Here is a 25,928-nt window from a genome sequence, read left to right as displayed (position 1 = left end):
AGAGAAACCCTGAGTCAGCTGTCTTTAACAGTAAAAAAAATTTGTTATCCCTTACAACAAAACAACTGCAGGTAAGAGGCTCTAGGATTAGCTACTTGTGACCTCACAATATCTTTAAAGACCAGGTTCTTTCTACTCCATCCCCTCAACACATTAACTTCATATGCAGGCTACTTTCTCTGATCGTCAGAAAGTACTTCTAGGCATTACAGTTCATGACAATGCCAGTGCCAACCAAGTAATCTTCTTTTTCCTTATGTCTTTTTAACATCATAGGACACTTTTCTAGAAGGCATTTCATCAGACTTCCCTTCATGTCTAATTGGCTAGAATTTCTTAAACACACTCCTGTTGAAAGCAGTCATTAACTAAAGGAATAGGATTGCCATGATTGCTTACTGAGCCACTGGCACCTGGGGCTCAGATTACCTTTTTCTGAAGCATATGGTGACATGGAAGAGGAGGGTAACCAACAAGTTCAGGGCTCTATTAGGAAGGAGGGCGATTATGTAGGCAACCTAAGTGTCCACTGCAGAGACCAATGGAATAATGTCAGTTCTAGTTTTATTATAACCTTAAGAAATGGGTTTGGGGCTTCCCTGGTGGCGCAGTGGTTGAGAGTCCGCCTGCCGATGCAGGGGACACGGTTTCATGCCCCGGTCCGGGAAGATCCCACATGCCGTGGAGTGGCTGAGCCCGTGAGCCATGGCCGCTGAGCCTGCGTGTCCGGAGCCTGTGCTCCGCAACGGGAGAGGCCACAACAGTGAGAGGCCCGCGTACCGCAAAAAAAAAAAAAAAGTGGGTTTGTATAGATTGAATGAAAGGTGTACCTTTAAACCAGAAATAATTTAAAAGATTTCATGTTGCATGCTAACACTGTTGGTTGTGTTTGGCTGGTTGGAGTTTCTTGTTGGGAAAGATTCCGAGTTAGCAGACTAGAGTGCCTGGATGTATTCAGTGGATGAGAGTAGGATGTGAGGGGTGGCTGCCTATGCTCACATGTTAATTGTCCCTATTTTAAACTGTTGTTATTATTATTTTATTACTATTACTACATTCACAGCGCACACATTTTAGCTTACTAGAATTCTATTAATTCTCACCATGCTTTTTATGTAAAACATGATTCCCTATCTTTAATCTTTGTCAACAAAATGAGATTTGACATCTATTTATATATGTATGTATGTATGTATGTATTTATTTATTTATGGATTTTGTCGGGTCTTAGTTGCAGCACGGGAGTGCTTCATTGCGGCACGTAGGCTTCTCTCTCGTTGTGGTGCCTGGGCTCCAGAGCACGCAGCTCAGTAGTTGTGGTGCACGGGCTCTCTAGTTGTGGCACACGGGCACTCGGGCTTCGTTGGGTCTTACTACCCCAACCAGAGATCGAACCCACGTCCCCTGCCTTGGAAGGCAGGTTCTTAACCATTGGACCACCAGGGAAGTCCCCAAGATTTGACTTTTAATTGGAGATTTTCTTGCAGTAGAGAATTTCAGCTTTGGGCTTTTCAGTTCAATTTTTTTTGTTGTTTTTCTCCACTTTCTACCTTTCAGAGACCCAAATGAATGCAATTTGCAGAATTGCAAAGTAAAAATATCCTGCTCTTTGGGGAAAAAGTGTGTATATTTATATCCAGAATATACTTTATTATTAGTGTGATAAATCTTTTAACTTAGGGAAGGAAGAACAGAGAGTTTTTTACTATACAAGTAAGTTGACAGATTTTGGGATGTAGTGAAGGGATTTGATGCAGTACAAAGTATACTTCCATGGAGATCCAGATCTATTGCAGTTAAAATTCAAGTCTGCAGCAGACTTAAAATAGCTTAAGTGAAGGAACTCCATCTTACTTCAGTTCTAAAATGCAAACTGGGATCTAGACTTTTTCTAAACATTTTACTTTATTAAACTAAATACCTTTTGGGTTGAGATAATAATGTCATAATTTTCCAACTTTGTGCCAGAGTTCCTTGGCCAACTAGTTGTGCTGTATCATTTTATAGTTGACCTTGAACAACTCGGGGATTGGGGTACCCACCCTCTTTGAATTTGAAAACCCAAGTATACCTTATAGTTGGCCATCATACCCACAGTTCCTCTGGTTCCACGTCCTTGGATTCAACCAACAAGGGATCATGTAGTACTGTAGTATTTACTGTAGAAAAAAATCTGCGTATAACTGGACCCGTGCAGTTCAAACCCATGTTGTTGAAGAGTCAACTTGTATATCATGGTGAACGAAAGCATTGCAGTTCCAAGAGGTTAAAGCCATGAAGTGAGTTAGCGATTGAGCTCTTGCTGTTTTTCAGGGCTTCTGATTTCCAGTTTAATGTTCTTACTGTTTGATCCCAACAGGTGTACTGACTCATCAGAGACAGTTGTTCCAAAAATTATTTTTTTAATGGTGGGGGATTAAGGATAAAAGGACATTCATGTCCCCTGCAGGAGTGAGCCTGATCAGGTTTCTGGTGTCAGCGCTTGTCTTTAACCCTGAATCAAAAGTTATTTACACGGCTGAGTTAGGAAGTGTCCTTCTCCTGTACTTGCCACAAAACATAAGAGAAACCAAGCTTTCTTTGCCACAGTTTATTGGTTAAGAACCTATGACTCTGATAAATTACTGAATTCTATTCTAAATTAGGAACAGTGACATTTGTTCTATCAACTTGATTCATTAGACAATATTCATATCTTGTCTCCCTGGAACCACTGTTGACTGAATAGGAAGCTGTATTTCTATTATCTCTGCTAATGGTGAAGAGCAGTAGTGCAGATAATCAAAATAAAATGATTTATAACTGTCCTGCTGGTACAAGTGCTATCAGGGACAGGTTCCTCATAGCATAGTAATGTAATTTGGAGCACAAAGTAGATTGTTACATAATTAATAATTAATGTTTTAATGATGTTACTGTTTAAATTACTGTTACTGTTATGAAACATAAATAATTAGACATATGAAGATTAGTGGAAAAGAAGTATTAATTTTAAGTGTAAGTATTTTTTTTAGTATCATTTTTTAGAAAGATATAAAAGGTATACCTTGCTTTGTCAAGTGATTTATGGTTCAAAAGTTGCCTATAAATAAATTTCTTACAATTTATTACCTAAATACTGAAGCAAAATGCTCTAAATTTTTTTTGGTGTGACCCTTTTAAAAGAGATATCTTTTCATAATTAAACTTTTTAATTATACATCTAATTTATCTAGCTATTCCTCACATATTGGTACATAGAAGCATTATTGTTCTCAGTATTTTGAGATTTGTTTTTAGTATATTATAGACTTTTTTATTTATTTAAAACATTTTTTTAAAAACTGCAGCTGTATGTTAATGTCTCATCTTGAAGAACCGAAAGTAACAGAAGATGAAGAGCCACCCACAGAACAGGATAAGAGGAAAAAGATGGTAAGTTACAAAAGTAGCTTCTAAAATCCGGGAAAACCATATATTGTCATGATATTCTGGAGGTTTCAAAATATGTGGTGGTCCATTCTTCCTTCCTTCCTTCCTTCCTTCCGTCCATCCATCCATCCATCCATCCACCCATTCGCCTGACCCTGTTGCAGAATTAATGTAACATAACTGAGTTTTGAAATTTGGGGTATACTCCTAAAACAGATAAATTGCATTCATAGTACAGGAAGTTGAGTTTAACTTTTGATCTGAAATAATTGTTTCTTGTCTTAGCAGAGGGTTTACTCCTTTACTTATAGGAACCATGTGACCCTCAAACTTTATTCAAATTGTAATGCTAATTCTTCTGTTTTGAGATTTATTGAAATTTCTTTATTCCCTATTTCATGGATCTTATAATGATTTTTTTCTGAAATACATTACAAGCCTTTATAAGAATGTCTTTAAATTAACTGCTAAATTGTTTTGAAAACCATAACTCTCACTACAGGAGTCTGATAAGAAAAAGGAACCAAAAATAGGAAACATCTAAAATATCTTATCTCTAAAATTATTTATAATCATAAATTTTTAAATACTTTGACACGTGAATATAAAATAGTTACATAAATAAACTTTTTCTCCTTTTTTTCTTGGAATCTGCTCTAGTCTCCTGACCTCACCAGTTATTAATGTCATTGTACTTTCTGTCCTCATTTGCAATTGAGAACAACAACACTCTCTACCTCAAAAATAGAATAAATAAATACATACATAAAATGGTCATGAGATAGATAATGCTGAACACCTAATAATTACTTTGTAAGTGTTGGCTATCGTTAGTCTACTCATGATATTCACTCCTTGAATTATCCCACATTAATCCTCAAGGGCTTCATCCTAGGTGTACAGCTAATACTGCATGGCTCTGACAGCCTTCTTTTAAACTGTGTTTGAGTTTAATCCATTTTACTTTGTTTTTATACTAGATGTCATTTCCCTAGCGCTAGTGTAGAGGAAAGGACAATATCCAAGAGTTCATAAAACCTGAATTCTAGTCCTGTTTGTGTTGTTAATTATGACCTTGAGGAAGTCACCTTGTCTCTTGAGAATCATTTCCTCATCTGAGAAATGAGGGGAAAATTGGATTAGCAAATTCCAAGGCCTGTGAGCTAAAAAATTATTTGATTTGTTTTTTAAAGCTCTTAATACCATTCCTTTCTTTCCCCACTATCTGTGTCCTAGTGAAGTTTTCAATTGTGAATATATCTCTGGAAATATTTCTCCCATGAAATGAGACTGCTAAGCAGTATCCTAAATACATGCAAAATGTATTTTCTTCACTTAGAATAATGATAATCTTTTGGTAGAACGTAACAATTTGTCTTTTCCCCTCTACATTTTAAGCCTTGAATATATCATTGGTGTTATAGAAAAATACGATGACATTTTTCTTAATAATGTTCTGAACTTATAAATGAATAATAGGTATTCTGCTTCCTTTCAGATCAGCTTTTTGTACACTTAGTAACATGGTTAGTCTGGTAGATCTGCCCTTTGCAAATTGATCTACCCAGGTCTATTCTTCATTACATATAGAATCTTTAGTAACATCATAGAGTAGTAATTTTAATTCTAACTTTATTTTGAAGGTAAGTCCAGTACTATCTCAGAGAGCAGTGTAAGAACATAGTTTTCGAAATAACCCTTAAAGTTCTTTGATTTAGTTTTGTGATCCTAAATTTTATTTGAGCACTCATTATTTTATCATTATTCTGTTTTAGGTAGTATTGATTTATAGAACAACTTTTATTTTTTAAAGTGGCTGATTTTATTTGAAATTAATTGTCACAGTAGCTATTTGATGTAGATTTATATTGTCATCTCTATTAAGATTTCCAGTGCCTTAGCCATAAGGCTTTTAGTTTTATGCTGATAAATACCACAGTGTTTATGATTAATGCTGAGATTATGTATATTAGCCTTGAATAAATATAATTGTGAATACAGTGCTAATTTTTCAGTAACAAACAAGATTAGTTTTACTGTATCTTCAGGGTTACAAGAATGAATTATGTACTTTCTTTCTGTAATTATATCATCATTCTTGTACTGTGATGTCTTTAACATTAGAAATTATTTGAGAATTATCTAAATGTGTCTTGGTTGTAGTTTCAAAGGGAAGTGTTTGCTGGTAGATGATTATGAATTATTATTCAAAAGAAAAACCAATCTAGCATCAAAGAGTTTTTTCATTTTAAAATGAAATTTTTTACTTACTTGGAAGAAAAAGTGTAGCTGCTTGATTCCAGGATTACATAGTTGAAAGTCTGATTTACTGACTGTCATTGTTGTCTTAAAGTAGTCCCTAAAATGTGGCGTATTCATTTCAGTAGCTGCTTTGGTAGAGTGAAGCAGCAGTGATTATAATTTAGAAAGGTGGATGATTAGTATTATATCAGATGTGCCAAATGATTTTCCATAAGTTTATGAGAATTCTCTGTATTTCATCTAAAATAAGGATGAAATTTCTGTTCAGGAAAGCTATTAAGCGGTCCAGACTTTTGATTGTGTGCTTTTTTTATCCAGCTCTTCTCTGTTCTGTTTGGGGGGAACTAATTCTGAGAAGACTGAACGTGGCTTAAGCATTACACTTCATTTCTAAGTTTCCTCTCAGTCCAGTATACTCCAGTAGTAGAATGGTAATTTCATGACCTCTTCTATAAAGAATTTAGCTAATACCTTAACATTTTAAGTTCCTTATAATTTCTTTTTTTGTGAAATGCGACATACTAGGCATTTATTGGTTGAAACTTCTCAAATTTAAGTTTTTGAGCATATTAATGCTTTCTGGCAATGTTTTGGTACCTGCTAAGAAAGCATTATTAATGAAACATTTGATATAATAAGTAAAGCTGTGTTGATCATGCTTTCCTGTTAAAGTTTAAGCCCTAGAAATATTTTGATAATCTGTTTCTGTAAATAATAATCTAGTTTTATACATACTTAAGAGATGCTTTAATTGATAATGGGGTATAAATAAGTTGAACATTATTAAAACTACACTAGCTTCTCACTCACTTGTGCTAGTAGAAGCAGTAGCACAAATAAAGGTCTATCTAAACATCATTCATATGGTCTTCTGCTTTTGCTGTAGCACAGCTAAGCAAATTGACGATATGTTAGGTTGGGTTGCATTTTATTTGATAAATTCATGACCAGATCCTAAGTCTTGTGGCAAATATAATAAAGCCTGAGCATGCCTTGCATTTTGCCTTCGAGTGAGTATTGTCTCCTGTGCTACTATTGCCAAATACAGCGCTGGGTCAGGGAGGGACAAGTGCTGCATTGTGGGAGTGGAACTTGTCTGAAAATCATACCCTTCAGGTACCTGATATTTCTCTTTCTGAGAGCAGATAGATGGCCTCTTTCTCCACTTCTGCCTCTGTTTCCCTCCCTCTTCTCCTTCTCCCTTCAGCTTCCTTCCTTCTCATCAACTCTCCCTGAAAACTTATTTGCGTAACTATGAAATACAGCAGTTTTCCTCAGACTTTTACTTACATTTGGAATATAGAATACATTGTTGGAGGGAAAGTTACCTTATTATCAGTTGCAAATATTCCACAATGTTGTTTTGTAAATTTTTAGTTCAAATATAATGTCAGCAGCGTGCACTATAGTGGTGGTTTGGGATGGGACATTGTAAACTCTCCCTGAACAGGTTTTTCTTTTTTTTTTTCTAGGTTGTTACATAATATTTATTTATTTAAAAAATATCTTTATTGGAGTATAATTGTTTTACAATGGTGTCTTAGTTTCTGCTTTATAACAAAGTGAATCAGCTATACATATACATATATCCCCATATCCCCTCCCTCTTGTGTCTCCCTCCCACTCTCCCTATTCCACCCCTCGGTCACAAAGGACCGAGCTGATCTCCCTGTGCTATGTGGCTGCTTCCCACTAGCTATCTGTTTTACATTTGGTAGTATATATAAGTCCATGCCACTCTCTCACTTCGTCCCAGCTTACCCTTCCCCCTCCCCGTGTCCTCAAGTCCATTCTCTACGTCTGTGTCTTTATTCCTGTCCTGCCCCTAGGCCTGAACAGTTTTGATCACTGAGAACCAGTAAGATTATTCTTTTACCTGTTCCCATTTACCTCTAAAAAACTCAGCAGAACTAGTAGAAAGACAAAATTGTATTTGTCACTAATAAGGTACTGTCTTCTTCTTAATTCAATATCAGTATTTTGAAATGCATGTTAAAAGACATTTTTATTTTACAAATAATATGAGATTAATCCATTATCTTATTATTGGTGGTTTCTGAACTGCCTTTTGAGAATCCTTACCCTATAACATTGAGTAATCAAGGTAAATTATACAATTGTTGAAAATACTCTTTAGTATTCAACTTGCATGAAATGTCACTCTGGTTATGAATTTAGAGCTTTTCGCTTTTCCTCAACTCGCCCAGTTCTGTTACATTTTTCCCCTCTATTTCTTATGCTAAATCTTGAACTTATCCTAATTTGGAACTGATCTCATCCAAAATCCTGAACTCTGACATTTCTCTCTCATCACAACCTCTTCTTCTTCCTCACTAACTATTCCCTTTCTCCTGGTAAATCTGTTTTGTACCTTTATCTAGAGCCCCATAATTCGTCCTTGTTTTCATAATCACTTTCCCAGCTTTTAACCTAGATTTCCTTGTTTTTCTGCTGTTTTTAACTTTGGACAAACCATATCCTTTGCCTCCCTGCTTTAGACCTACTACATTTCTGGGCCTGGGAATCAAGCATACATATTTCTTTAAAGGGGCACATATTATTTTGATGTACAACCAGGGTTGAGAACCACTGCAATAAGAATTTAACTCCTTGTTAATCTTTACAGACCTCTGTAATATGACTCCAGCCAACCTTTTGAGGCTTGTGTTCCTTTTTCCCCATGCTGTCTGCTAAACCAAATAACTTATCTCCGTTCATATCTATGTTTTCTTGTCTCTGTTATGGAGTTCATACTAGTCCTTTCATCTGGAGTAGCCCCTTTATCCTCCTTCTCTCCACTCAGCTTACTCTTTTGCCATTTTTCTCATGAGGTACTCTCTCTTCTCACTGATCACCTTTCCTACCCATACCCAGTTACAGAAATGATCTTGCCCTCTGCTAGACTTACATAGCAACTTTTCTGTATGTTTTGACTGCCTTTACCACCTGCATTTTAAAAAAGATATTGGAGATCAGAATACGAAAGATAATGATCCCTGAGAAACAAAAAACAAACACTGTGAGCCCGCTGATTGCCACATATTACTGCCTTCAGTTTCCAGGGAGTGGCCTAGGGAGCCCAGTGGTCTCTCTGATTTGAGGAGAGGAAGCTGGAAATCTGAAGACACCAGAGTGGCTCAGGTTACCAGAGAAGAGGAAGCTGCTCACATAGAATTTTGGGGATCTTCACTGGGTCCCCTCTCAGTCTTCACCTGAGTACTGATTAGCACATACAAGTGCAGAAGTTACCCAAGTCCAGAGAAAGAACCTCCAGAATGGATTGTTACGAGAACAATACTCAGAGCTGACACAGAGCAGGGAGTAGTCCCTCATGTCAGAGTGGAAATCTCAGAATTCACAGAGTATTAGGTAGAGGACTCAGAATTGTATTACCTCGGCAGTGGAGCAAAATTAGCCCTAGATTAGGTATTGCTCTGTTCCTGCCAAACAAAGCGTAAAAGCAAAATCCGACCTACCTAAGGAGACAAAGGACCTGTACTCCGAAAACTATAAGACCCTGGTGAAAGAAATAAAAAATGACACAAACAAATGGAAAGATTTACTGTGTTCTTGGACTGGAAGAATCTATATTGTCAAAATGACTATACTACCCAAGACAATGTGCAGATTCATTGCAATTTCTATCAAATTACCAATTGCATTTTTCACAGAGTAGAAAAAAATGTTTTTTAATTTGTATGGAAACACGAAAGACCCTTAATAGCTAAAGTAATCTTTTTTTTTTAAATTAATTTATTTTTGGCTGTGTTGGGTCTTCGTTTCTGTGCACGGGCTTTCTCTAGTTGTGGCAAGCGGGGGCCACTCTTCATGGTGCGCGGGCCTCACTGTCATGGCCTCTCTTGCTGCGGAGCACAGGCTCCAGACGTGCAGGCTCAGTAGTTGTGGCTCACGGTCCCAGTTGCTCCGCGGCATGTGGGATCCTCCCAGACACGGCTCGAACCTGTGTCCCCTGCATTGGCAGGCGGATTCTCAACCACTGCGCCACCAGGGAAGCCCCTAAAGCAATCTTGAGAAAGAAAAACACAGCTGAGGGAGTCAGGCTCCCTGACTTCAGACTATACTACAAAGCTACAGTAATCAAAACAGTATATCATTGCCACAAAAACAGAAATATAGATCAATGGAACAGGATAGAAAGCCCAGAGATAAACCCACACACCTATGGTCAATTAATCTATGACAAAGGAGGCAAGAATATACAATGGAGAAAGACAAGTCTCTTCATTAAGTGGTGCTGGGGAAACTGGACAGCTACATGTAAAAGAATGAAATTGGGGCTTCCCTCGTGGCACAGTGGTTAAGAATCCACCTGCCAATTCAGGGGACACAGGTTCGAGCCCTGGTCCGTGAGCCACAACTACTGAGCCCATGTGCCACAACTACTGAAGCCCACGCACCTAGAGCCTGTGCTCTGCAACAAGAGAAGCCACCGCACTGCGATGAAGAGTAGCCCCCACTCACCACAACTAGAGAAAGCCTGTATGCAGCAACGAAGACCCAGTGCAGCCAAAAATTAATAAATAAAATTAATAAATTAAAAAAAAAGAATGAAATTAGAACAATCTCCAACACCACACACAAAAATAAACTCAAAATGGATCAAAGACCTAAATGTAAGACTGGATACTATAAAACTCCCAGAGGAAAACATAGGCAGAACACTCTGACATAAAACACAGCAATATCTTTTTGGATCCACCTCCTAGCGTAATGGAAAAAGACACATTATATAGAGAGGGAAAGAGATAAGGCCAGTGGCAAACTTGTCATTGGAAACAGTGCAGGCAAGCCAGTAGCAGAGCAACATTTTTAAAGTATTGAAAGAAAAAAATCGTTTCTCTTATTTTCACATTACTAAAATAATCTTTTGATACAACTTTTTACTACTGAAAATAAAAATTGTTTTATTTAATCCCTGCTTAATTTGTGAAGTTTTCAAATTTTATTTTGATAACAGTGAAAGATGTCCCGTTTTCTCATTTTTCTTTATTCAACAAGAATATGAAATATTTACAGGCTGTTTACGTAACCTATAATAGTATCATAGATGGCCCCTGAAAATCTATTATACTAATTGTCAGATTTTTCTCATTTATCATACTACTGGATATTCTTTATGCTACTGCTTGATTGAAACTATAGAAGTGTAGGCTTGAATGCTTTGTAATCATTAACATAGAAGTGCTCACATTTGTTACTTTATGGCCTGCCATCTGATTCTTTTTTTTCCTTCAGAATTGCTGAGATGTTTTCATTTTTTTCTTCAGTCTTTGATACATAGTGATCTATAAAGTCTGTAGATAGATAATAGGAAAAAGCCATTCAGAAGCTGGTTTGTTAACAAGAAAATCAGATCTAAATTGTTCATTATGAATGTTTTTATTGATATCTAATTTTAAAAAACATTATAAATAGGTAAAATTTGTCTTTGTTCCTCTGCCTCCTAGAAAGCTTTAAAACTCAATTCTTAAACTTTAATATTAAAGAACAGTTTGAAAAATAGTGACTATAAATGATTGCTTCTGATTTTGCAAGTAAAGCAGTTGTACTGGTTAAATTTTTATATTACTTGCTTGCTGTCACTTATTTTTGGTTGTCACTTAACATATTTCTACCATTCTGATTCTCTTAAGGCCCAATTTATTAAAATTGTGTGTAAATCCTCCCAGTTCACCATTCTCTTAAAAGTAGTTCTCTGTTGACTCTTAGTCAGGTACCAAATAATTCTACCTGCTGCAGTTACACAACTGCTTCTCTTGACCTCCACACAGTGGCAATAGAGTAGCATCTTCAAAATGAGCTATTTTTCTTTTGTATTCATTCCATATGCATTTTTGAATGCTCACCATGTACAAAGCATTGATCTTTATAATCAGTATTTTCTCTGCTAGCATGTTTATCCACCCACAGAACCTATTTTCTTGTGTATGTTGGTAAATAATACATACATATTCTTTAAAAATATTCAATGCCATTAGCTTATTACAAAGCCAGTTTCTTAAAATGGGAGGATCTACTTGTTTTTATCTATGCTTTGCTTAGATTCTACCTATAAGTTTGACTGACTGCTATACTGCTGTTAATGTATCCTTATCTTCATTTCTAGGTGATGCTAAAATGTAAAAAAGGTTATCCTAGGTATATTTTTTATATACCTAAGGCCAGCTATATAAAAAATACTAAATATTTCAAAGTTGGATTGAACAAAACTTTCTGTACCAAGTGAGACTTCAAAATCAATGTTAAACTTACCCCATATCTTGAAATACGCTATTGCAGTGGTTAATTCAGCTCTTACAAACTGTGGAATTGCAAGTAACATTAAACCATCCAAGAGGATAGGAAGTAATGAATTGAATAATCCAACTGAGATGTAATAAAGGCACAAATTGATAACCAGGCATCCTCCTGAGATAGCAGTTTTTCCCTGTGATGGAGCTAAAATGTTAATCAAAAGATAGTCTGAGATCAAGAGGTTAAGATCTTTCACAGTAGCTACATCATAGTAATCAAAAGACACTAGAAAAGAAAATTCTATTGAAAATGATCTTGGAACTAAATAAAGTGATGGCTTCTAAGTTTTTGCTTTTAGTTGAGATCTCAGATTAATTCCCTGCTGACATCAGTATTGTTCTTGAGTATTAAAAAAATAGGCAGCCTCTCATTATTCATTATTTACTTGAATTGTTACTGAAAACTTTAATCAGGAAGAGTTCAGTAATTTGCCACTGTTCACTTGGAATCTTTGGCAATGTGGTATTGATTCAATAAATAAAGTCTTCATATTTTTAGATGAAGAATATGACCTGGTTTGGGAGAACTTAGGTAACATTACAGTGAACTTTAGACTGTCTTCTTGATGGGTTTTCCTACTCTATTCCTGCTTTCCTCTTCTGCTTCTTTCTTTTTCTCAATAAATTAGCAGTATGCTAATTGTGTTTTTATAAGGAGTCTATCTTTTGAGGAAAGGGAAATTTAAGAAGCCTTTTCAAAGAATTGTTCTATGTAAGGAAGTTCCTATTTTGAAGACTTTTTTTTAATTATAAAAGTAACCTATACTAATTTAAAAAATCACAAAATCATTGTATGATGTGGAATACCCTTTCGCCAAGGCAACCTCTACTAACATTATATGTATCTTTCCAAACATTTAGTTTACATATATAAACATCTGTATGTAGTTCACAAATTAGAAACACTATACATTCTATTTTGCTGCTTGATTCCTCTTAAATGTAGTAAATGCATGAGCATATTTCCTGTACATAAATTTAGATTTGCATTATTTCTTCTAATAGCTGCACACAATGACATTCCATTGAATGGATCTCCATCCCATGCATCTCTTGTGCAGCAGTTCTCAAAGTGTAGCCCACAGATAACAAGGGGTTCCCCAAACCCTTTCAACAGTATTATTGTTTCATAATAATAATAATAATGATTTCATAATAATACTAAGATATTATTTCCCTTTTCATTGTGTGAACATTTGTACCGGTGGTGCTAAAACAATGTTTTGTACCCAGTGGTGGGTATAACTGCTGGCACTTCAGCATTAATAAGGTCAGTGACACCAAACTATACTAGCAGTCATCATATTCTCCACTACCATACACTTAGTTTTTTGTTTTTTAAAGCTCCAGTTTCATTTAAGAATGTCTTTGATGACATAGTACAAATTATTAATTTTCATATATCTCCACTCTTGAGTGCTCATTTTTTAAATATTTTCTGTGTCAAAATGGGAATATTCTCTGACAGTGGTTGGTCTTGAGGAAAAGTACCTTTGTGATTGAGTTGTGAGCTGAATTAAACCTTTTTCATGAACACTACTTGAATGTGGAAGTGGAAGAGCAGCTGAAAGATAAATATGATCATTCAGACTTTAGCATTTGGCATGCATTTTCTCGAAAGTAAGCACGTCACTTCAAGGAAAACAACTAACAATTTAAATTTATGTGCCCAGTGGTGGTACATGGGTTGTCCTGTACCCTGGAAAATATGATTGTTAGAAAGCGGTAATTTGTTGTTTAATGTACTTTCTCTAATTATGAGTGAGGCTGAACCTTTTTCAGATGCTTGTAGCTCATTTATATCCCTTTGTTTGATGAATGACTTCTATTTTTCTATTAGAAATTTTGTTTTTTTTGCTTTTAAATAAGAGTTTTCTGACAGATTATGTTTCCCAAGAATGGTCATAATAATATCTCCCATTCCGTATGCCATTCTTAAAATGTGACTTTGACATTCTTCCCCATTAAGATGTTAGGCCTGTATTTCCTTTTGGTGAAACTGGTCAGGCTTGCTGGTGCTTTATGAGTTCTGAGTCTAGATCATTAGATATAGCTTCCACCTTGTTCCCTAGGGACACTTATTTTTGGAAGCCAGTTGCCATGCTGTAAGGAAACCCAAGCATCCACAAGGAGAACATAGGTCTTATTTTCCCCAGCAGAAGTCCCAGAGAACAACCAGCATTAACTGCTAGACACATGAGTGAGTGACTCTTCAGGTAGTTCCAACTCCAAGACGGCTTCACTGACTCCATTAACATTAAAAAATAGTTGTTATTTTATGCCACCTAGTTTAAACTAGTTTGTTAGGCGACAGTCAGTAAACCTGAACAAGCTGTTTATAGATTAAAGAAATCAGCCCTTAATTCTCATCTTTGTTTCTATCTATCTGTCTACCTATCTATCTATCTATCTGTCTGTCTGTATATCTATCTAAAACTAGGAACAAAGTTAGGTTTATTAGCTTGTTACTACAAGGGAGAATGTACACATTGGGAGCTGGAGTTTAGTTACAGAATGGTCTTGTCAAGGATTGGTTAGAATTTGTAAGCCAGTCAATTTGCTGGGTCAGTCATTGGTCTTACCTTTAACACGAGTTCAGTGCAGTTACCATTGGATCAGTTGTCAGTTTTCTTGTCTTGGAATACGTGGATCTAAATGAGCTGTGGTAAAATAGTATGGGTTTAGATTGCTTGTCTTGCATGTCATGGTTTAGGATAGTTTTTCTGTTTTGTGAGTCCTGGGTACAGTTTTGCAAATTGTCTCTGCTTCAGTTCTCAGATTCCCCCTCACAACTATCCGTGAGGCTTTTTTTTCTTTTCACTTCATTTGACCCTCTTTCTGAAAGATGAAGTGCTATCTTCTGAGGACATGATCAATCCAGATCTGCACTCCTCTTTGAGAGATCATCACTGTATATTGAGTTTTCCGTGGTAGTTGTTTTCATCTCTTTAATTTGACAGCATTTTTTTGGCTTTTGACTTTGTTTTCGAACTCTTCTTTTGTTGTGTATGGTTTTATGGAGTGATTGGAATGGCTACCCCACTCTTAAGAAATCATTTCTTGTGTTTTTATGGGCTTACTTCATTTAAATCTTTAACTGGAAATTTTTTGATAAAGGAGTGAAGTAGAGCATCAGCTTTTTTTGTATATGTATATGTGTATAAATATATAAATACATACATGCACATACATACACATATGGCTTGTGTCACAAAATTAATCAGTAGCCTGTCTTGTCTTTGCTGTTTTGAAATGCCACCTTTATCAATCAGATTCTCCGTTGCCAGATTAACATGGATTTATTTCAGAACTCCAAATTGTAGTCTGTAACCCTGCCTATTTTAATTACTGTAGCCTAACAATGTGTTTTAATACTCATAATGATGTTTCTAAGGATATTTTACTTGAAAATTCACCATAATATAACTTCTAAGGTAAACTGAACACTTATTAAATAATTGTTAATTACCTTGGTCTGAAGTGGGAAAGAGTTATGCTGGAAAACAGCAAAAACTGTATTGTTTGAAAGTCAGAGGCGTAAGACTGGCTATTTTGATGCTAAGAATTGCAGATTTATTTTCCTTTTAGAATATTCCTTAGATCAGTCTAATACATACATACATACATACTCCAGCTAGATCTTTTGAGCAGTGCATTGAAAGCAATTGCTTCTTTGTTGTCTCACCCTAACTGTGTGATGTGAATAAAGACATAGCTTATACCAAAAGCTAGGGTGTGCTACCATGATTCAGAGTCAAATGAAGAAAATATGAGAAAGAACATGTCCATCTATATTAATTTAAAACAATTAAAATGATTTAATTCTCCTGTATAAAGTGATATGTTCACAAATAAAATATCACTTCTGATGAAAGAGGATTTGTTAACTAAAGAATTTACAAATTAAATGATACAGATTTCATTTTATCCTAGCCACTCTAATTCATTTTTACATAAACCCTAGCAAAGTGAAATGATTTAAAACAGCTTTGCACAATTTTGTACTTATTTATGTGAAGATCATATTAATAAGTCATTGGATTTTTCAGGAACTGTCACCTTGAAATAAATTACTTTAAAATAAAAACAGGTATAAAAGAGGAAAGATTTTGTTCTAGAAACTATCCAGGTGTTAGTTATAACTTTCTTTTAACTTAAACGAGAATTAATTTCTTCCCCACACTTTCTTACTGAGCTGGAAGAAATGAAGAAACTGATGACTTTCTTAACCCTAGTCAAAATGGCTTTATGTCATTGTGTGAATTAAGTAGGTTTACATTTACTTTTCCGTACAAACAGTAGATCCTTGTTTAATAGTGGTTCTCAACTGAGTGTAATTTTGCCCCCGCCCCCACCCAGGGGACCTACAGCATTGAAAGACATTTTTTATTGTCACAAGGCCAGAGAAGTGCGACTGGCATTTAGTGGGTAGGAGCCAAGGATGCTGCTAAACATCCTGCAATACTCAGGACAAGTAATTCTTTGTTTTATTTCACTGAACTGTGGGTAGTGGCAGGAATGTCACTCAGACATTTATTTAGCTGCCTACTGTGTGTCAAAAAAAAGATGGGTTGTAGAGGGCCTGGTATACCATATGATAAGTGTGGTAGGCAGAATAATCTCTTTCATCTTCAGGCATATCCGTGTCCTAGTTAGTCCCTGGAGCCTGTGAATATGTTGTATCATCTATGACTATGTTTTGTTACACAGCAAAGTGGAATTAAGGTTGCTAATCAGCTGATCATAAGGGAGATTATCCAGGTGGGCCAAATGTAATCACAAGAGTCCTTAAAAGTGAAGAGGGAGGGCTTCCCTGGTGGCGCAGTGGTTGAGAGTCCGCCTGCCGATGCAGGGGACGCGGGTTCGTGCCCTGGTCCGGGAAGATCCCACATGCCGCGGAGCGGCTGGGCCCGTGAGCCATGGCTGCTGAGCCTGCGCGTCCGGAGCCTGTGCTCCATAATGGGAGAGGCCACAACAGTGAGAGGCCCTCGTACCACACACACAAAAAAAAAAAGTGAAGAGGGAGGCAGAAGGGAGAGGGTCAGAATGATGCAGTGTCAGAAAGATTCAACCTGCTATTGCTTTGAAGATGGAGGAAGAAGCCTTCTAGATCTGGAAGAGCCAAGAAAACAGATTCTCCCCTGGAGCCTTCAGAAAGGGAGGCAGCCCTGCTGACACACCTTGATTTTAGCCCGGTGAGACTGTTCTGGCCTTCTAATATACAGAACCAGAAGGTAATAAATTTGTGGTTGATACAGCAGCCATAGAAAGCTAGGAGTTTGGGTTTTATTTGGTAGGAATAGGGAGCCATTAAAGAGTTGTCATCAGAGGAGTGACCTGGTCAGATTGTGTTGTAGAAGATTGTTGTACAACCATATTCTACCACGAATTTGCTTATTCATCTGTTATGACTGCATAAATGACAGTGGACCATGAAACTTCAGATACCATTTAAATTTTGTGAATTAGGGTATAAACCCTGAATTCCAGAAATATGTCCACATTTTCATTGTTACATTTCACATTTCATGGGTAGAAGGCCTTGCTTATTAATAACTGTTTCTTCTCTTTCCTTTGAACTAAAGTTATCTGTATAGATATTTGTCTCATAATTCCTTAGCATACTTTACATATGAATTTTATAGATGTTCACTTTTTTCTTTAAGAAAATGGCCATTATGTAATGTGACTGATTGTCAAACTATAGGCTCTCTTCTTTGTTTCCTTTGTTCATTTCCATAAGCTCTAGAACTATTAACCATACAGCCTCTCCATTAGCTCTTACCTTTTATCATTCCTGACAGGCTGCCACCTGTGGGGCCCACTGCACCAAAAATCCACAGATTTTCTTTTAACTGAACAGCTATAAGTGCATGCTATAAATGGTTTTGTCTTTTATAAACAAAATTGTGTTCCACTCAAAAAAACTATAATGCATCCTGTCAAGAGCTTCTCTAAATAAAAGGGGATCTTTTCACTTTGTCATTTTTTTGTTGTTGTTGTAAAACTCAATTATTTGGGGGAAAAAATCACTTATTGGCTATTTTACAGAATACCTATATGTTCTAACTAAGTTGGTTATCAAGCCAGTGTTTCTCATGCAAATCCTATTCTCCTTTATTTTCATTGTAGACCAGATGTATTGGGTTGGCCAAAAAGTTCATTTGGAAAAACCCGAATGAACTTCTTGGCCAACCCAATATATGTATTTTAAAAGAAATTTACCATCTGATGGCTTTTTAAAAAATTTCTCAGTAAATGAAAAAATAGAGCAGAAAACTTTTGGTAAGAAAAGGTTTGAGATTGTGCTTAGCCATACAGTTGGGGAGAGGCTTGCAATGTTATGCTTGCTAAGAGAACTTGACAGTGTTTTCCTACTCCATTCATTTCCTACGCCATTCATGTAACTACAAATTAACTGCTTCCACCCAGTGAATACTGATGCCATTGGATGTACCACATAACCAGCTAGCTTTCTTCTGACCTGGATACCTGAGAGAAATATCTTCTCTTTGCTGTCTGCCGGCACCCTCTTCACCTCCCCCATCTTCTCTCTTTATCTCCTCCCTTCATCACACATACACACAGTGCTGCCTCATTCCAGAGGACATTTTATGCAGCAGCTTTTTACCATTTAATATAAAAATTTATCACACCACTAATTTTCCTGTTACCTTAATTCCACCCTACCCCCCAAACACGTTTTACATACAGGGTGTGGATGTAGAATGGTACAAGATGGATTCTCAGTAACTTTTCATTGAATTAGATGCTAGTGGTAGCAAATTTCTTCAACGTGTATAAATCAGCAGTTAACATGAACTGGAGATTTGGGTGACCTTTTTTTAGGAAAGATCTGGCCTGTGGTAACTAGGTGTTCATGAATTGCTTCTAAAACTCTACTAGTTTCATTTCATTATGAATTTATTCCTTGAATAAAGAACAAGCGTAATTCTCAGAGACTGGTACAAGATCATTTATGGTCTTAAATCGGATGGGTATTGTAGATATTCTGATTGTGATTACTCTGTTTTTATGTAAACAAAATAAATGTTGATAGGCTTGGTTCTCTGAGACTTAAATAAACTCCAACATTAAAAGGTAATAGTGGGACAGACATTTTGAAATGCTTGAATTGTGTTGTTTTCTAAAGACATCATAGTGTTACATCTTTGTTAATCATAGTGTTGCTGTTTTTTGAGTTTTCCACTTGACTTCCACAGATAATTCAGTTCTGGAGGCACTGCTGTGCAGTTATTCCTTTGTTTTGTGCCAAGCATGCCTACTACAATAAACACACAATGTAATTTAAATCATGTATGAGATCATTTCAGGTACTCCAGCAAATGTAGGTTAAACAGCCATAGAACAGTTTTTCCCTTCACAGAAATAGTGAATTAGTGCAGGTCTTAAAATACTGCAAATTCTCTAACAATTTTGCTATATCAGCAGATGGTCAGAATGGGAAGTTTTCATTCCTGTCATATTCTTTCATTTTTATAAATTATTGATGGTTTACAGTTTGATAAATGATAATCCCAGTTTTTGAAGTAGATTGAGGGCGCTGACTGGCTCCTTATTAAACGTTCTTGGCTTTAAAGTTCTCTTTTGGAATTTCCTGTATATAGCACTTACACTTCGATCCTTCACCTGATAGCTTGACCTTGTAGAGAATCTTAGCAGGAAAGTAGAGATTCTCATAATATTTGCTCAGTGATCTCACTCCTTGGAACCATGGAAGCAGTTGGAGCAATAAGCAGAGAGAAGGGAGCTGGTGTTGCCTATAGATGGCTCACTCTGATGTTCTCAGTCCCTTTAATAAGGTTATACACAGAAATAAATGATATTCAGAAAACTGAGCATATCCAAAGATAGCATTTAGATTGCAAATAGAAAATCTCATCTGAGTTTTCTTCACTGTTTCTGTTTATAAATCTTTTCCATTCTCTGTGTCACCTGGAAACTACATATAATTGGATCAATGTATTATGGCACATATTTGGTTTTATAGTATATTATGTCACAGAGTGGACAAACATGAATATTAATAATATCTTTGAGTAGGAAGTAGAATCAGAGGCATTGCTAAGTGGTAACATATTTAGACATCTAGCAGGCCGTTCTAATTTAATAACATTGATGTTATTAAATTCAGTATTCTGTTACACTTTGTTATATAGTCATTTTACTCTGATGTTAAGATGACTGGAAGGAGGGCATCTTCCTCTTATTTATTAATTTAGTTATGTATTAGAATTGATTTTTTTTAATGTAAAGAGATAACTCTGTTGCTGGAAATTGAATGGAGATAGTCCTTAATTTACACAGTAAAATTAGCTTTATTTACTGCTAAAGTTGGTTTATAGTAGAAATGCTTTCATAAAACATGAAAATGGTCATTTGAAAAGGCAGCATATTTTTACAGGGTTCTAAAAATACACCTATTATCATAATTTTTATTGGTGCAAAATTTATCTGTCTACACATTTCCATTTTGCGATATCATGTCATCCCCATGGCCTTCTGAGTAAACTGATGCTAAGGATAGCCTATAGTAGTCTTGTGATCCTACGTAAAGTTGAACCTAAGAGGATCTCCTAGTGGTTGTGTAGTGACAAATCTGAATAATATAATCAGTAAAGTTAATTTAGTAGCTGTAAATAAAAATTTTACCCTATAAATAGAACATACATTTTTTTTAATGTTCATAAAACATTTAGAAAAAGAGCATAGTCGAGGCTTACAAAAATACCTCCAGTTTTTCAGAGTAGAAATAGTATAGGTCATATTCTCTGACTGCAATGAAGTGAAACCCAAAATTAAGCAATTGTTGAGAAAAATATTGGTCACATAAAGTTTTTAAAATGATATCTTAAAGAGGAAGCTTGCAATTTTTAATTAGGTGACATACTCCACTGAGATTATTACACATAAAAACATGTGGGTACAACTAAATTATACATAGCCTTAAGTAATGTTATTATCAAACAAGAAAGAATGAAAATAAATCAACCCAAAACTCATTTCAAGTTGTGAGTAAAAAGCAAAAGTCAGCCTTAGGAAACCTAGAACCCAATATGGGGATTCTTCCAGATGCTAAGTATGTGTGTTCCAATTATACATTCTGGAACTGGGAAATAGCCACAAGATGGGCAACCCACTGGTCCCACTGTGAGATGGACCTGAGCTTAAAAAAAAACTCCATTGCCCACCTGACCTCCCTGAGCTGCTACTCTGGTGAGCCACAATCAAGGGGTGGGGAAGTGAATATAAATATCAATATTAGAGATAAGGACACATATAACTTCAGGAGTTATACATGCAGCTCTTGGCTAATCAATGGAAAATCTTGTCAGAATGGACAATTTTTAAATAAAATATAAATTACAAAAAAAGTACAAAAAACAAAAAACTTAGGACCAGGTAGAAATAGATGTATAATAGCCATGGAAGAAATGTTTTAAATTGCCTCCCCACTCCTCAAAAAAAAGAACAATAAAACACTCTCCCGCAGTACTCAGTAACGTTTATATGCTCATTTTACAAGTGGTTTTATTGGAATGTACTATCAATTAAACAGTTTAATGCGTTTAACTTTTCTAATGACATCCTTTTGGCAGCAGCTTTCCTTCTCTCTCTCCCTCCCCCATTTTTTCCTCCTTCTTTCTCCCTTTTTTCCTTCATTCTTTTCTTTCTTTCTTCCTTTTGTAGTATCAAAATTTAAGGAACAGGTAATGCTGTGCTAGTTGAACTATTCTAAAACCTAGAAAGCTGTGGGAATTGTCAGGAAAAGAATGAAACAGAAAAAAGAAAAACAGTAAATTTTTATATTTATAAAAATAGATGCAAAAATATAAATTACCCTTAGCAAATTGAATCTAGCATTAAATTCACCATTTATCCCTGGCAAAGCCTCTATTGAAATAGGAATAGAATAATAATATGCTTTTAACATGTTAAAAAAATAACTTTTTAAAACTAAACACAAACATACCACTGGATAATGAATTCTAGAGTCAAAAACCAAACGTCAAAGGGCATTAAACTTTGGGATGGTGGAGGAATCAGACAATGATAAAAAAAAAGACACTGACATTGCCTAGTATGCATACAAGTAAAGCAAAAGGAATTTAAAAATGCCTCACTGAAACTAAAGGAGAAAGGAAGCCCTGAAGAGTTTCTAGAAATAGATGGTGGTAAGTGGGAATTAAGTTTCATATGTTTTATTTAGTCTATTACCTGTATTCTTTTATTTTACTAAATGTAAAAATATAGAGTTTTTTTTAGGTTCACTTGAGACCTTAGTCCTCAAAGCTGGTTTTTCCAAATTTTTCTGTAACACTTAGATGTGCATCAGAATTACCTGGAGAGCTTTTAAAAATCCTCGTGCCTGAAGCCAGTTAAATCAGAATTTGTAGACGTAAGACTTCGATGTCATCATTTTTAAAAGTTTCACAAACGATTCCCAGTGTGCTGCCAAGGGTGAGAACCACTGTTCTTTAAGGATTTTTGGTTAAATTGCTGAAGGCTTCCTTGCCTCCTTAAGATGCCTTATTGTGAGTTTTAAAGGAAATACTATAGGTGAAGGACCTAGCCTGTGCCTAGCACATGCCTTGCTTGTGTTTGGAGTTTAGTAAATATAAATATATTTTGATTTCTATTTCATTGCTCTCATGAAGAACATTCCATACTGAGACAAATGTGAAGAAATAAGCAGATGTTCTGTTCCTCAGAGCTGGACTTGAAATAAATAGTTGGGCTCATTGTTTAAATTTTGCATTTCTCTTAAGCTTACTTTGCAAAGAGTTGATGCACCCTCCTATGAAAGGTATAACTAGAAAAAAATTAAAACTAGAGTAAAAATACCCAAGTAGTAATGGTCTAGGACTGGTGGAGAGAATAATAATTGTATCAGAAAACGTAGGTTACAAGCTAATAACTAAGTTGAAATTTAAGTTTTTGTCATTGAGATAGGCGTGTGCTGTCATTTTTATTTCATTAAGTCTGGGTCCCAGTCTTTCTAGACATAGCAGTGTAAATAGTTCCTTTACTTACAAGCTCATCAGATAGAAATTGTAGTTTAAATTCCTCAGGGAACAGCCACAACAGTGATTAAAATAAAAATACATTTAAAAATAAGAGTAAAGTAAAAATCTCAGGTGGCTCCCTTGGAATTTGGGTTTCACACTTGGTGTAGTTAGTGACTAAATTTGCATTGCCAAGCCCTATTAATTAGGTGAGTTCTGGTTGGCATCTGCCGGCCTCAAACTCTTTGTTAAGCCACCAAATTAAAAGAGTTTATATCCTAAGAGATTCTAGAAATTTAGACGTTTTAGATATATTTTAGAAATTGAGTTACCTATGGTGAAACAATCAGAGGTCAAAAAAGAAGATAATTTTAAACAAAAGATATTTTCATCAAACTACAGAATTTTTGAAGACCACATGGTTATACATTGTTATAAGCAAATTTTTCTTTAATATTTTTGGCCTGTTGCATAGCTAGTGTGTTTATACATAATCTACCAGGTGTCATAGAAAGTATATTATTTTTAAAAAGATCTTCTGTATTTTTCTAAGGCAGGAAACTTTAGCAAAATATCATATGAAAAAATGTTACAGTAAATAATTTCTGAAAATTATCATAGGTTATATGGAGACTTGAAAAGAGAGCAGTTACACAATATGCCACATAACCTAAGAAAAATAGAAGATTCAGCTTTACTGAGTATCTTCTGGGTGAAATTGAAGATTAATGTAGTGAATTATATTTTAGTTTTAAGGAATAAAAATCTCAAAGAACAAGAAATGTACATCTTCGTAAGTAGCACCACAGGAGCTAAAAATCTTATACCAGCTTTAAAGATTAAACACCTATGGGTCAATTGTTGTAGGTCAGAAGGCTATATAAGTTACCAACAGAAGGACCTCATACACAGTTCAACCATTCTGAACTGTACAGAACCATACAGAACCGTTCTGTCTTCAAGTAATAATTTCAGAACCAGGGAATACCGGACTTGCTTATTAAAACCCAATGTATGTACTTTTGAAGTAAGTCAGGTTATTTAATACTTCATTTATTAAGCATAACCCTGGAGTCAGGAATTCTAGCTAGTTATCTTCTGCTAATAACTGAAACCTGTTATAAGGTTCCTAATGTTATCATAACCATTTTAAAGGAAATACTTCTTAAATAATCATGTGCTTTCTTGAAGGGCAAGAATGGGAGTTAGGCATATGGAAGCAACAGAAAGAGAACAAACCAAGAACTTGGAAGTCTGTATTCTAATGGCATCTACTGATGCCGTTAACATGAGAAAAATCAGGTTTGGATGTCATTCAAAGCTTAGGGTTGTCAGTTTTTCTCATTTTGAAAATGAGCTTGCAAGTCTTGCTGCTTAAACATTCTGTATATATAATGAACATTTGTGTCAGCTAATTGAGGTGTCTAGGGCAGCTTGTCCCCCAACCAAATGGCCACAGAGGTATGTACTTTTTTAGTCTGAATCCTTTTTATAAAATAGCTTTTTAAAGTTTTGTTTGACATAGTTTCCCTTGTTTGTTTTTGCTTTTATTGCATGTGTATTTTGGTTATGATACCATATCTGTGAAATCATTGCCAAGGCCACTGTCATGAATCCTTTCCCCTATGTTTTCTTCTAGAGTTTTACAGTTTGAGGTCTTATGTTTAAGACTTTAATTAATTTTGAGTAGATTTTTATGTGTGGTGTAAGATGAGGGTTTCATTCTTTTGCATATGGATATACAGTTTTCCAACACAATTTGTTGAAGAGAGTATCCTTTTCCCACTGTGCATTCTTGGCACCATTATTGAAGATCTATAGGTAACTCTATATGTGTGCATTTATTTCTGATCTCTCTATTCATTTCCATTGCTCTGCATGTTCAACATAGTACTGGAAACCCTAGCCACAACAGTTAGGCAAGAAAAAGAAATTAAAGGCATACAAGTTGAAATAGTAGAAGTAAAATTGTCCGCTCTTGCAGATGACATGATCTTATATATAGAAAACCCTGACGACACCATTAAAAAAACTGCTGGAGGGCTTCCCTGGTGGCGCAGTGGTTGAGAGTCCGCCTGCCGATGCAGGGGATGCGTGTTCGTGCCCTGGTCCAGGAGGATCCCATGTGCCACGGAGCGGCTAGACCCATGAGCCATGGCCTCTGAGCCTGCACGTCTGGAGCCTGTGCTCCGCAATGAGAGAGGCCACAACAGTGAGAGGCCCGCATACTGCAAAAAAAAAAAAACAAAAAAAAACTGCTGGAACTAATAAATGAATCCAGCAAAGTTGCAAGTTACAACATCAATGTACAAAAATCAGGTGTGTTTTCTATATGCTAATAATTAGCTGAAAAGGAAATTAAGAAAACCCATTTACAATAGCATCAAAAAGAATAAAATATTTAGGCATAAACTTAACTTAGGAAATGAAAGACTTGTAGACTGAAAACTTACAAAACATTCATGAAATAAATTAAAGACACAAATAGATATCCATGTTCATGAATTAGAAGGCTTAATATTGTTAAGATGTCCATACTACCCAAAGCAGTTTACCAATTCAGTGCAATTCCTATCAGAATCCCAATGGCATTTCTTATAGAAATGAAAAACACAATTCTAAAATTCATATGGAACCATAAAAGATCTTGAGTAGCCAGCCAAAACAGTCTTGAAAAAGAACAAAGCTGGTGCCATCACACTTTCTGACTTCAAAATATATTACGAAGCCATAGTAATTAAAACAGCATGGTACTGGCATAAAGATAGATAACCTTGTTATTTTGGAATAGTTTTAGGTTTACAGAAAAGTAGCAAAGGTAGTACAGAGGGTTCTCATGCACCCTTCACCCAGTTTTCCCTAATATCAACATCTTTCATTAGTATTGTACATTTATCAAAGCTAAGAAACCAAC

At 35.6% G+C, this 25,928-nt stretch overlaps 1 protein-coding gene and 1 long non-coding RNA gene across 2 annotated transcripts in view; one reads left to right on the top strand and one right to left on the bottom strand.

Moving 5' to 3' along the window:
* Window positions 1-25,928, bottom strand: part of LOC309960542 — a 106,265-nt gene that overhangs the window by 72,922 nt on the left and 7,415 nt on the right. The window lies entirely within an intron of this gene.
* IPO11 (importin 11) overlaps window positions 1-25,928 on the top strand; it is a 216,301-nt gene that overhangs the window by 185,220 nt on the left and 5,153 nt on the right. The window contains exon 29 of the mRNA XM_082837371.1: window positions 3,330-3,414. Within this exon, the coding sequence (XP_082693497.1) occupies window positions 3,330-3,414 (85 nt within the window). The remainder of the gene's footprint in view (window positions 1-3,329; window positions 3,415-25,928) is intronic.

The sequence above is a fragment of the Leucopleurus acutus genome (assembly GCF_964270905.1).
Source record: "Leucopleurus acutus genome assembly, chromosome: 3".
Lineage (NCBI taxonomy): Eukaryota > Metazoa > Chordata > Mammalia > Artiodactyla > Delphinidae > Leucopleurus > Leucopleurus acutus.
The sequence above is the reverse complement of the archived record's forward strand: the minus strand, read 5'-3'. Positions and strand labels throughout refer to the sequence as shown.